This window comes from Polistes fuscatus, unplaced genomic scaffold, assembly GCF_010416935.1.
Source record: "Polistes fuscatus isolate 324 unplaced genomic scaffold, CU_Pfus_HIC Scaffold61, whole genome shotgun sequence".
In the NCBI taxonomy this organism is placed as follows: domain Eukaryota; kingdom Metazoa; phylum Arthropoda; class Insecta; order Hymenoptera; family Vespidae; genus Polistes; species Polistes fuscatus.
This window is the reverse complement of record NW_025113142.1, coordinates 78,593-90,386: the sequence shown is the minus strand read 5'-3', so window position 1 is coordinate 90,386 and position 11,794 is coordinate 78,593. Positions and strand designations below refer to the sequence as shown.

The following is an 11,794-nucleotide window of genomic DNA, read 5'->3' as shown; positions in this document are numbered from 1 at the left end:
ATACACTTAAATTTTTGTTATTTTTATTTAGACCATTTTTATAATTATGGCTGAATTAATTCCATTTAATGTTGAAATGACAAATACAATATAAGTTATATTGAATTCATTTAGTTTATAAAATAATGTAGTGTGGAATAACTGATACACCTATTTCTTTTTTAATTTTGATTTAGATCATTTTCATAATTATGAGCTAAATGAATTCCATATAATGTTGAAATGACAAATACTATCTAAGTTATATTGAATTCATTTAGTTTATAAAAGATGTAGTGTGGAATAATTCATACACTTATTTTTCTTTTTAATTTTGATTTAGATCATTTTCATAATTATGGGCTGAATAAATTCCATAAAATGTTGAAATGACAAACACTATTTAAGTTATATTTAATTAACTTAGTTTATAAAATAATGTAGTGTGAAATAACTGATACAGTTATTTTATTGTTAATTTTGATTTAGATCATTTTTATAATTATGCACTGAATAAATTCCATATAATGTTTAATTGACAAACACTATCTTGGTTATATTGAATAATTAAGTTTATAAAATAACGTATATTAGAATAACTGATACACCTATTTCTTTTTTAACTTTGATTTAGACCATTTTCCTAATTATGGGCTGAATAAATTCCATATAATGTTGAAATGACAAACACTATTTAAGTCTCACCGCGATTAGGTGCGCGTTGTTAGAGGGGAGGTCGGGCATTGACCCGAACCTCATAACAATGGGGGATATCCGGCCGGGCAGGGGTGGTCGATACGAGGCCACGGTGGTGGCACCGACGGCCCTTGCCAGGGCGGCCATAGATAAGGGCAATATACTTGTGGGGTGGGGGAGAGTGCGGGGCTTCCCCGTTCGTCCCAGGCCCCTGAAATGCCACAGGTGTCTCGCAAGAGGCCATGTTGCGGCCTCTTGCCCGGCACCCTGTGCGAGAACAAATGTCTGCTTCCGGTGCGGTGAGCCGGGGCACGTCGCTCGCGAGTGTGGGGCCGGTCCCAAGTGTCCGGTCTGTGCGGAGGCGGGTCGCTCCCAGACCTCGCACAGGGCGGGTTCCTGGGAGTGCCCACTGGTGCCTCCTATCAGACGTAGGGAGCAAATACTGGAGGTTGCAAACAAAAACGTCGCGCCAGTGCGTGTTAATGATTTGCCGGCCGACAAAAGTGCGGGACTGAGTGTGGGACCTATAGGCCCAGTGAACAACGCAATGGAGGTGGAGCAGGCGGCTCCTCCCCCTCCATGCAACCTCAACATGCTGTTGAACTGATATGGCGGTGATCCAAATCAACCTCAACCATGCGCGTAGGGCCCAGGATTTGCTGGGCCAGCGAATGAGGGAGGTTGAGGCGGACATCGCCATAGTATCGGAGCCGTGGTATGTTCCCCCTGGGGATGAGAAATGGCTCTCATCCCTGGGGGGGTCGCCCCTCGCCAAGATTCTCGTGAGCAAAGGTGGAGGAACCTGTAGCCTGGTGCTCAGGGGTTTGTTTTTTGTGGCCGCTAAATGGGGGGACTCGCTGGTAGTCTCAGTCTACTTTCCCCCCAGCGAGGATATTAGAAAATTTTGTAGACTCCTTGATGAGCTCGAAGAGCTCTTAGGATCATTTCCTACTCTTCCAGCGTTGGTTGCCGGAGACTTCAATGCCCGGTCCCACAGATGGGATCCGGAAGGCAGAAGTAACCTAAGGGGTGAGTTGCTCTGCATGTGGGCCAATAGCTCGAACCTAAGCCTGGGCAACCAGGTTGGCCACCCCACGTGCGTTCGGCCGCAAGGGTCGAGCGTTATAGACCTTACGTGGGGATCTCCGACAGCCATCGTCCGCTTATCGGATTGGAGAGTGGATGAGGCCGAGTCCCTTTCGGACCACTTGTATGTCATATTCAATTATAGGCGTGAGGCTACAGGCTTCCGAAGCCTTTGCTCTAGGGAGAGAATTTTCCCTAGGTGGGATACGAGGGCTGTGGACGAGGATAGGCTCGCCGCAGCCCTCGTATCTGCCGACTGGACACGGAACCATAGTGCCAGTGGGGAGGACTTAGTGCGGTGGCTAAACAATTCGCTGACCAGTGCATGTGACATTGGCATGTCTCGGGTCAGAACAGGAGTGAACCGGGGGAGAGTAGTGCCATGGTGGTCTCAGGAGATTGCAGCCCTTAGGAGGGAGGCAACGTTATCGAGAAGACGCTACCAGAGGGCTCGACGCAGCGGCGACCTGGCCAGGATTAGGGATTGCCTTCATAGCAGGAGGGAGGCCAAGAGGGGTTTGGTCCGTGCTATCAGGAGGGCCAAGGCTTCGGCCTGGAGGGACTTCCTCACTACCATCGAGGAAGATCCCTGGGGGAGGCCATATAGGCTTGTAATGAACAAGCTTAGAGCTCGGGGTCTCCCCCCCCTTACTGAGGCACTGGACCCCTCTCTTTTGGCTGAAATCGTGTCGGCATTATTCCCTGGGGACGGAAGACCGGTGTCCCCAAACACCGAAGTGGCTGATCCGGCGGTGATCAGGGTCTCCGAAGAGGAGGTATGCAGGGCTGCTGCGAGGATTGGCCTCGGAAGGGCGCCGGGTCCTGACGGGGTTCCAGGACTGGTGCTAAAGAGGGCTGCAACCTTCTGCAACAAGGGACTGGCGGACTGTTTCTCCGTGCTTTTAAGGAATGGTGTGTTTCCGTGCGCGTGGAAAAGGGCCAGATTGGTCCTTGTTAAAAAGAAGAGCAAAAACCATGACGACTCCCCGAGTTCATTTAGACGAATATGTCTATTGGACGAGGTGGGGAAGCTATTCGAAAGGGTGATCGTCTCCAGGGTGAGCGAGTTCTTGGAACAAAATAGTGTTCTTTCGCTAACCCAACATGGCTTCAGGGTGGGCCGCTCCACCCTCGGAGCCATTAGTGAAGTCAAAGATTATATACAGGAGTGCGCGAGTGACGGACGGGTGATTGTGTTGGTGTCACTGGACATCTCCAACGCATTCAACTCGCTCCCCTGGAGAACTGTCGTGGATTCAATGGTGATGAATGGCTTCCCCGCCTATATTATTAACATAATAAAAGATTATTTTAGAAATAGGCTCCTGTCCTTCATAGGAGGACAGGGCACCGTTAATAATATAAGCGTTACGTGTGGGGTCCCACAGGGCTCTGTCCTGGGCCCCACATTGTGGAACATCGCCTACGACCGGGTCCTCCGTGTCCCGCTGCCGGGGGGGTCTCGTGTCGTCTGCTATGCGGATGACACGGCCCTCCTGTCAGCGGGGCGGGACCCGGCTAGTGCGATGTTAGCGTGCGAGAGGGACCTCGAGGTCCTGGTAAATGAGATAGAGAGTTTGGGCCTTAAAGTGGCGCCGCACAAAACGGAGGCGATGGCCTTCCCTGCCTCTGCCTTCCGCAGACGCAGGATTGCTCCCCCCCCTGTGATCAGACTCAGGGGGGTTTGTATTGCGGTTAAGCCCAGTGTGAAATACCTGGGCATAGTTTTAGATTCAGGTATGACTTTCAGGCCCCACTTCGAGGCCTTAATTCCAAGAGTGCAGGGGATCCTTCGGTCCATTGGGAGGATCCTTCCGAACCTTCACGGACCGAGGGAAAAGAAGCGACGCCTCTACAGCAGCGTGATCCACTCCGTGCTCCTTTATGGTGCTCCGGTGTGGTGGCGCGCTGTTGTGGAAGATCAGAGGGTCAGGCGGGCTGTTCGGGCCCTGCAAAGAAGGGGGTAGCAATCAGGGTGTGTTGCGCGTATAAAACGGTAATCCATGCGGCAATGATGGTCGCGGGGATTATTCCCCTCGACCATCTGGCGCCGCAGCTGGCGGATGTATACGCAGCGGTCCGGGAAGCGGAGGATCCCGTTTCCCCTAGGACAAGGGCCGTGCTGGGCGCTATTGCCAAGAGGAGGGCAATTGCCTCATGGAAGGAAGAAGAAGAAAGTCTCGTTGGCGCAATCGGAGCAACGGGGGTGCGCGTGAGAGCGGCCATCGCTTTCAGGTTGGAGGAGTGGGTTGGAAGGCCGTTTTCTTTGGAAACGACCTTCCACACCACTCAGCTGATGACTGGCCATGGCTGCTTTCCCGCGTACCTACACGGTATTAGAAGAACAGATTCCCCGCAGTGTTTCCACTGCGATGCGGGGAACGATGATGCTGATCACACCCTGATTGAATGCCCTGCATGGACGAATGCGAGGGCCTCCTTGGTCAGGGAACTGGGGGGGGTGCAGCTCACTCTCCCCGGGATAGTCGGGCGATCCCTGGATACCCCGGAGGCGTGGGCTGCATTCCAGTCCTTTTCAGGACTAGTTATGAGGGCCAAGGAAGACGCAGAGAGGATGAGAGAGACAATTGCGTGAAAGAAGAAGGATGATTGCTAGGCCGCATAGGAGAATAGCTACTAGGCGGCCCCCCCGGACGAGGCTCCGGGCAGCTTTGGCGGCGCCTGGCTCGGTCTAGTGCGTCGCTTCCCCCTGATAAGACGAACGAGCATGCGGATGCATGGGTTGTGTGAACCCGACCATTGCATCATGGGATGGATGGCCGGGTTTGTATATATAAATAGTAGTTTTAGGTTGCGCCTCACCGTGAGGCGCAATAATTAGTTATAAGGTGTGTGTGTGTTGAATGAATGAAGAGAGTCTGGCAGAACACCGGCCAGATTCATCGGGATGGGAGGATAGGTGTGCTTATGTGTTTAAATCACGGACCCGCCTCTCCCATCCAACGAATGAATGATTTGCACCAGGGGGTTTTTTAGTCGGTAAAAATCCGACACTCCCTTGGGTACCGGGCCCAAGGGGCCTTTTGAAGGTTTTTCCCCCTGACGAAAAAAAAAAAGAAAAAAAAGGATTGCGTCAGGGTGTGTAGTGTGAGGAGAGAGCCGTTTGGCACTCCCCTGGACAAGGATGGAGTACACATATAATGGTAAGGCACTGTCGCCTTTCGGAGGCTCTTACCAGTTTTTTTCTCCCCCGTGGGTAGGGGGTAGTAGAATACTCCCACAGTATTCCCTGCTGGTCGTAAGAGGCGACTAAAAGGGAGGGTATGAATGGTGTGTGTGTTTGCTCTGTGTGGCTATTCCTCTCTGTGATTCTTTCTATCCCCTCTTTTCTATTCTTTTCTTCGCCTTTTACTTCCTTCATTCCCTTTCCTTTCCACTGGGCTTGTGCCTACATAATAATAAAAAATATGGAAGGTACAAATTCAGTGTCCAACTAGTGTGGGAGGGACACCCAAACAACGGCGGTGCTTGGTGGTGGTAGGACAGGCCACCCATCGTCGACAGCCTGCTACTGTCATGAGTCTGCGGTAGGCAACCCGGCCCAGACTCTGGTTACTGCCTCGGGAAGTTGTCCGCGGGTAGGCGACCTGGCCTGCGGAATGACCAATGCTACAGGAAGGCGAGGGCGCTCCTTGGAAGAGGGGCCAAAGTGCACTATCAGGTGCATTGAGGAGATGGAATCGGACACAATTCCAGTCTGATTTATGAAGAAGAGGGCAAGACCAGTTGCCTAAACCTCGTCATCGGAGGATGAGGTGATTGATCTCACAAATATGTATGGGGTCGTTCCAGAGGGGCTATTAGTCTCCAGTTTGGAGACCGGAAGGTTAATCGACTTCATTTTGGATCATGCTGCCGAGGCCGAGGCTAGAAGGAAGACCTGCGGCAACATTAAAGGGGAGATTTCCGGAAGAATCAAAAATTGTAACCTGGGGATTGCGGAAATTGCTAGGGAGCTGCAGGCTCGCAACAGGGCGAACTGCGGCTCCGATATACGGGAGTCGCTAGAGCAGCTGCGAACCGAAGCGAGAGCCACCAATAACAGGCTCAAACAAGTTGAAGCGGAGTGCACGCACCTCAGGCGTGAGCTGAAACGAATAGATGCACTTCTCGAAAAAGCGAAACTGGGGAATACTTCGAATGCCCCAACTAGAGCAGTTGCAGTTGCAGCAAACCAGGCCCGGTCTTTCGCAGAGGGGAGGCTAGTTGCTGCCAGGAAAGAGAAAGATTTGGACGGCAAGGTGACGGCGAGAATCCTCGCCGAGCTGTCCAAGTCTATGATAAATATCCAAGAAGATCTGATCGAGATAAAGGGGGGACGGGGCTCTTACGCCCAGGTCACAGCCCGGCCGCGGGTTGCTCCCCCGCCGCCGACGCCGACGCCTCTGGCCTCTGACCCGGACGGGGACAGCTTCGTAGAAGTCAGAAGGAGGGGTAAGACTGCTGCGCCCGCTGGGGGGTCGTTGCCTGCACGGGCGGATGTCGGGAGGGTTGCCCCTTCTGTCCGTCCTCGTGCGGGGGGACGAAACCCTGTGGTGGAGGATCAAACCGGAAAGAAGAAGAAGAAGAAGAACAAGAAAAGAAGAATAAGGGAGACCGCAGCGGTGTCTCTCACATGGCGGGAGTAACTATGACTCTCTTAAGTGTGCGCTTTAGTGGAATCGTCTTGTAGGCTAGACGAGACCACTACTTACCATACTGCTTGCTGAAAAGCACAGCGATCTTGGGCGTTCGTCTACACATGTAGACGTCGCCTTAAACGAACGCCGACTTCGGTCCTCAAACTACTCGGTGTGGAAATTTGATTTTCACCCCGCACATATGGACATCTTATTAGGCTTGCTGCTACGTCGATGGGGACCTCCACTCCCCTACCGACTATTGGGCGCAGTAGTAAACCTCCGCGAGGGGGTTATATCATATGGGTGAACGGCCCCGGGATGAGATATCACGGGACGGCATAGTGCCTTTATAACGAAGCTGCTGGTGGCGTTGGAGTGGCGTTACGACGACCAGGCGCCAGAGTCTAGTAAGGTGAAAGACAGGGAGGAGTCTGTAATGGCCTGGAAACCATGCCGTGCAGGGTAGTTTGTTGATCGTCGTTCAATGTATTGGTTAGTCTACCAACTAGCCTTGAGGGATCATAGTTACGGGACGTGATGCGCCACTTATAGCCTCTCACGTTCAAGTTGCACCCATTGCCTCCACGTGGCACCGCCGGAAACTTTCTCTGAGAAAGGCTAAAATGGGGCAGCGGCCCTACGGATAGCTTCGAGTCCGTAGGGTAAGAGAAAGAGGCTCGGCTCTGAGGGGACTAGCAACCCCTTCAGGGCTTAAACAAGGACTGGAAAACGCTGAAAAAACGGATGATGAAGCCTCGGACGAGAGCGAACAAGGCCCCACTCGCTCGGGACAGAATAGGGGGGCCACTATAAATGACCACGGCCACGTACCGGAGCAGTACGTAGTAGAGTTGCCCTTCCAGAAAGTTTTATGCAATATATGTCTCCACACTGGAAAGGGCAACTACATGGCACTGACGTTGAACAATTTTATATCGCACCTGAACGAGCACAAAGTTTGTCTCGTGTATAAGTGCTCCAGGTGCGACAAGAGATACACAAAGAAGCATCCAGCGCAGTGTCATATGCCCAAGTGCACTGGGCCGACTCCCCCAAATAACAACAGGCATATGTGCTCCGAATGTGGGGAGTACTTTAAAACAAAATCCGGATTGTCTCAACATCAACGACACCGGCATCCGGCTGTCAGAAATGAGGCCAGAGCAGCTGAAACCGCACAAGGTGAGCAGGCACCAAAAACAGGAAAGGTATTCACAAAAGAGGAAATCCAACTAATGCTTGAGTTGGAAGTGCGGTTTCAAGGTAGCCGGATGATAGCTCATAAAATGACCGACTTCTTTCCTACAAAAACAAATAAACAATTAAGAGACAAAAGGAATGAATCGGCATATAAGAGGATGAGAGACGAGTATATCTTGCGTCATCCTCAAGAGCCGGAGGGTGCCAACCCCATGCCAATAGCAGAAGAGGAACGACAAGAAGAAGGGGGTTGGCTGAATCCTCCTGCTGGCTGTGAAGAGGAGAATCTCGTGGAGCAAGTCGAAGTGCACGCGACTCACGAGGATCCGCATTCTCCTACCGGGGTAGATACCACACCGGAGTCGGCATCTCCTGAAGATCAGGAATGGAGACAATGGGTTGTAGAGACTGTTCTGGCCGACAGTGTGCCCGGAAGGCCAACCCAAGCCGACAGAGCAGCCCCAGTCCAGCTGCTCAATGAATGCCTTTCAGAGATGCTACTACGTACCAGTCGAGTGCCCCAGCTGGACGTAGACAAAATATATAGTGAATTAATTAAGCATCTCTCGAAAGAAGAAACAGTAAAAGAGAAAAAGAAAAGGGAGGTGCAGAAAGAGGGCAAGCCAAGAAGAAAATCGAAGCAAAATAAGAAAAAAGATTATACATACGCACGCTCCCAAAAACTGTTTAAAGAAAATCCAGGCCTATTAGCAAAATATGTTCGGGAAAACATCGTCTGGCACGAGAAAAGTAGTGTGTCTGCCAAGCCAGACGATATTAAACGACTGTACAACAATCTATGGGGCACAAAATATCAGGGCACACTTCCCGAACTGGGCGGGTCTGAGCAGGCAATAAATATCAAGGAGGTCCTTACCCCATAACAAAAGCGGAGGTAAGGAAAAGGCTCGCCCGAATAAAGCTAGAATCAGCAGCTGGCCCGGATAATATCAAAAAGGGTCAGCTCCTTCACGGGGATACCATCGAAATCCTCCGGAAGTTCTACAACATAGTACTAATCAATAGTAGACTTCCCATCTCGTGGAGGGAGAATAGGACCACCTTAATCAGAAAAGATGGGACGGACCCACAAGATGCGAAAAACTACCGTCCCATCACAATAAGCTCTATTCTGAGTCGATTATACTGGGGAATAATCGACCAGAAAATAAGGGCTAAAGTGGTCCAAACACCCCGGCAGAAAGGGTTCACTGCCGAGAATGGGTGTTACAACAATGTACACATCCTAAACGAAGTCCTGCGACACGCTAAAAGAAACGATAGCCTGGTCGTAGTGCAGCTGGACGTGTCTAAAGCCTTCGACATAGTACCACACGAAATTATTGGGGCCGCACTACGAAGAAAGGGTCTTCCTGAGTACCTTATAAGCCATATAGAAGACTCTTATAAGGATGTGCACACAACTATTATCTGCGGAAAAGAAAAGGTCGACATGAAGCTCCAGCGCGGGGTCAAGCAGGGAGACCCCCTTTCCCCATTAATATTTAATGTAGTATTAGAACCATTGCTACAAGCGCTGGAAGACAAGCCGGGGTATAAAATAAGCCAAGAAATAAATTTATCATCGTTGGCATTCGCAGACGATATGCTACTATTAGCTGACACGGCAGAACAAGCCAGCGAATTACTAGATACGACGGAGACATACCTGAAAGGGCTAGGGATGTCTCTGTCGGTGGGAAAGTGCACCACCTTTCAAATTAAGAACACAAAAGACTCCTGGTGTCTAGTAAACCCCGACTTAAAACTTAAGAGTGGAGAAAGCATTCCGTACGCGGATGCGGAATGCAAACTGAAATATCTGGGTATGAGCATATCTCCTTGGGCCGGAATTGATCTTGAGGGCCTAACAAGTAATCTCTGCAGCGCACTTAATAGAGTAAAGAAACTCGCGCTAAAGCCATACCAAAAAGTCGACCTAATCTCCACATACCTAGTCCCGCACTACCTGTATCAGCTTACAACAGCAGTACCGAACATTAGTCAGATCAGAGCACTTGATCAGGAGCTACGGGTAGTGATAAAAGACATCTACCACTTGCCACAGAGCACAACAAATGGACTGATATACAGTGGCAAGAAAGACGGGGGACTGGGTTTTCCTAAGCTAGAGATAGTAGTTGTATCTGCTAGCTTAAAAGCCGGGCTGAAATTCATAAACAGTTCAGACCCGGTGATGCAAGCTCTAGCACTTGGTACAGGTATGGTGAACCGTCTTAAGAACCTGGCCAAGGCTGTTCGCATCAACTGGCCTGTGGTTAATGCGAAAGAAATTGATAAGTACAAAATGAGAGAAAAGAAAAAAGAGCTTGCGTCATGGGCCTCGCTCAGTACGCAAGGCAAGTCAGTTAAGTCTCTTTCTGACGACAAAATTGCCAACGCATGGTTATTTAAGCCAACGCTCCTCAAACCATGCAGATTCATAACGGCCCTCAAGATGCGTACGAATACTACAGCAAACAAAGTAGTATTACATAGAGCGAAGGCGACGGCGGATACGATTTGCAGGAAATGCAAAAGCCAGCCGGAGACACTGGCACATATACTCGGCCAATGCCTAATAAATAAAGCCGAACGTATCCGTCGACATGACGAGATAAAAGATCTGATCATGAATGAAACAATGAAAAGAGACCCAGAGGCAACAGTAACGAAGGAGGCTACAATACAATCTCCTTCAGGCGGGAATCTCAAACCCGATCTGATAGTCAGAAATCAGAAAGGGGTCTTCGTGGTCGATATAACGGTCCGCCACGAGGACAACGATTACCTTGCACAGGGACGAAATGATAAATTAAAGATCTTATTCTTTTTGCATAGGTGTTCAATCAATGTACTTTAAAAGAAAGCGTATGATTTTTCACTACGATAAGAAGAATCCAATAACACTGTAATCATGAAAGATTTAGGAAGACACCGGTGAAATTGTTCCGTTCTCACACTGGAAGGAAACCATGTACAATAAAATTCTATCGAAAGAATTGAAGAAGAAATGCATCCTGATTATTACAAATATAAAGACAAATAAGAATCAAGTTATATTAAGAATTCTCTTCTTGCACAAATTGTATTGCAAAGCCTCATACCAACTAAGGAAAGATATTATTGTTAATCGAAATACTAGAAAATATTGGACACTTGTATCAACGAATTTCTTTTTCGTAGAAATATCATGGGAATCATTTTGCAAATAGAATGCAGCAGCTGTGTAAAGGATCTTTTAAAAGGCAAACATAATTATCCTGTATTGGAAATAAATTAATATTATAATAATTTCTTAATTATTACTTATTCAAAGTATTAAAGATCTTATTCTTTCTGCATAGGTGTGGAATAAATGTACTGGAAAAGAGAGCGTATGATTTTTCAGTACGATAGGAAGAATCCAACAACACTTAATCATGAAAGATTTAGAGAGACAGTAGTGAAAGGGTTCTGTTCTCACCCTGGAAGGAAACCATGTATTATAATATTCTATCAAAAGGATTGAAGAAGGAATGCATTGTTATTATTATAAATTAAAAAGACAAATAGGAATCATATTATTTAGGAATTCTTTTCTTGCACAAATTGTATTGCAAAGCCTCATACCAACTAAGGAAAGATATTATTGTTAATCGACTTGCTAGAAAATATTAAAGACTTGTATCATCGAATTTCTTTTTCGTAGAGACGCTATGTGAATCAATTTGAAAATATAATACAGCAGCAGTGTAAAGGATCTTTTAAAAGGCAAACGTAATTATCTTGTATTGGGATTAAACCAATATTATAATAATTTGTTAAAATATATTTACTCAAAGTATTAAAGATCTTATTCTTTTTGCATAGGTGTTCAATCAATGTACTTTAAAAGAAAGCGTATGATTTTTCACTACGATAAGAAGAATCCAATAACACTGTAATCATGAAAGATTTAGGAAGACACCGGTGAAATTGTTCCGTTCTCACACTGGAAGGAAACCATGTACAATAAAATTCTATCGAAAGAATTGAAGAAGAAATGCATCCTGATTATTACAAATATAAAGACAAATAAGAATCAAGTTATATTAGGAATTCTCTTCTTGCACAAATTGTATTGCAAAGCCTCATACCAACTAAGGAAAGATATTATTGTTAATCGAAATACTAGAAAATATTGGACACTTGTATCAACGAATTTCTTT

The 11,794-nt window shown here is 47.9% G+C and overlaps 1 protein-coding gene and 1 non-coding gene across 2 annotated transcripts; both read left to right on the top strand.

The window, feature by feature from the left end:
* Positions 1-742: 742 nt before the first annotated feature.
* LOC122523746 (serine/arginine-rich splicing factor RS2Z33-like) lies at positions 743-1,282 on the top strand. The gene has a single exon (XM_043645637.1). The coding sequence runs from the start codon at positions 743-745 to the stop codon at positions 1,280-1,282; it is 540 nt and encodes a 179-aa protein (XP_043501572.1).
* Positions 1,283-4,862: 3,580 nt separating this feature from the next.
* LOC122523748 lies at positions 4,863-4,969 on the top strand. The gene has a single exon (XR_006305367.1). It is a non-coding gene; the product is annotated as a U6atac minor spliceosomal RNA (small nuclear RNA).
* Positions 4,970-11,794: the final 6,825 nt, after the last annotated feature.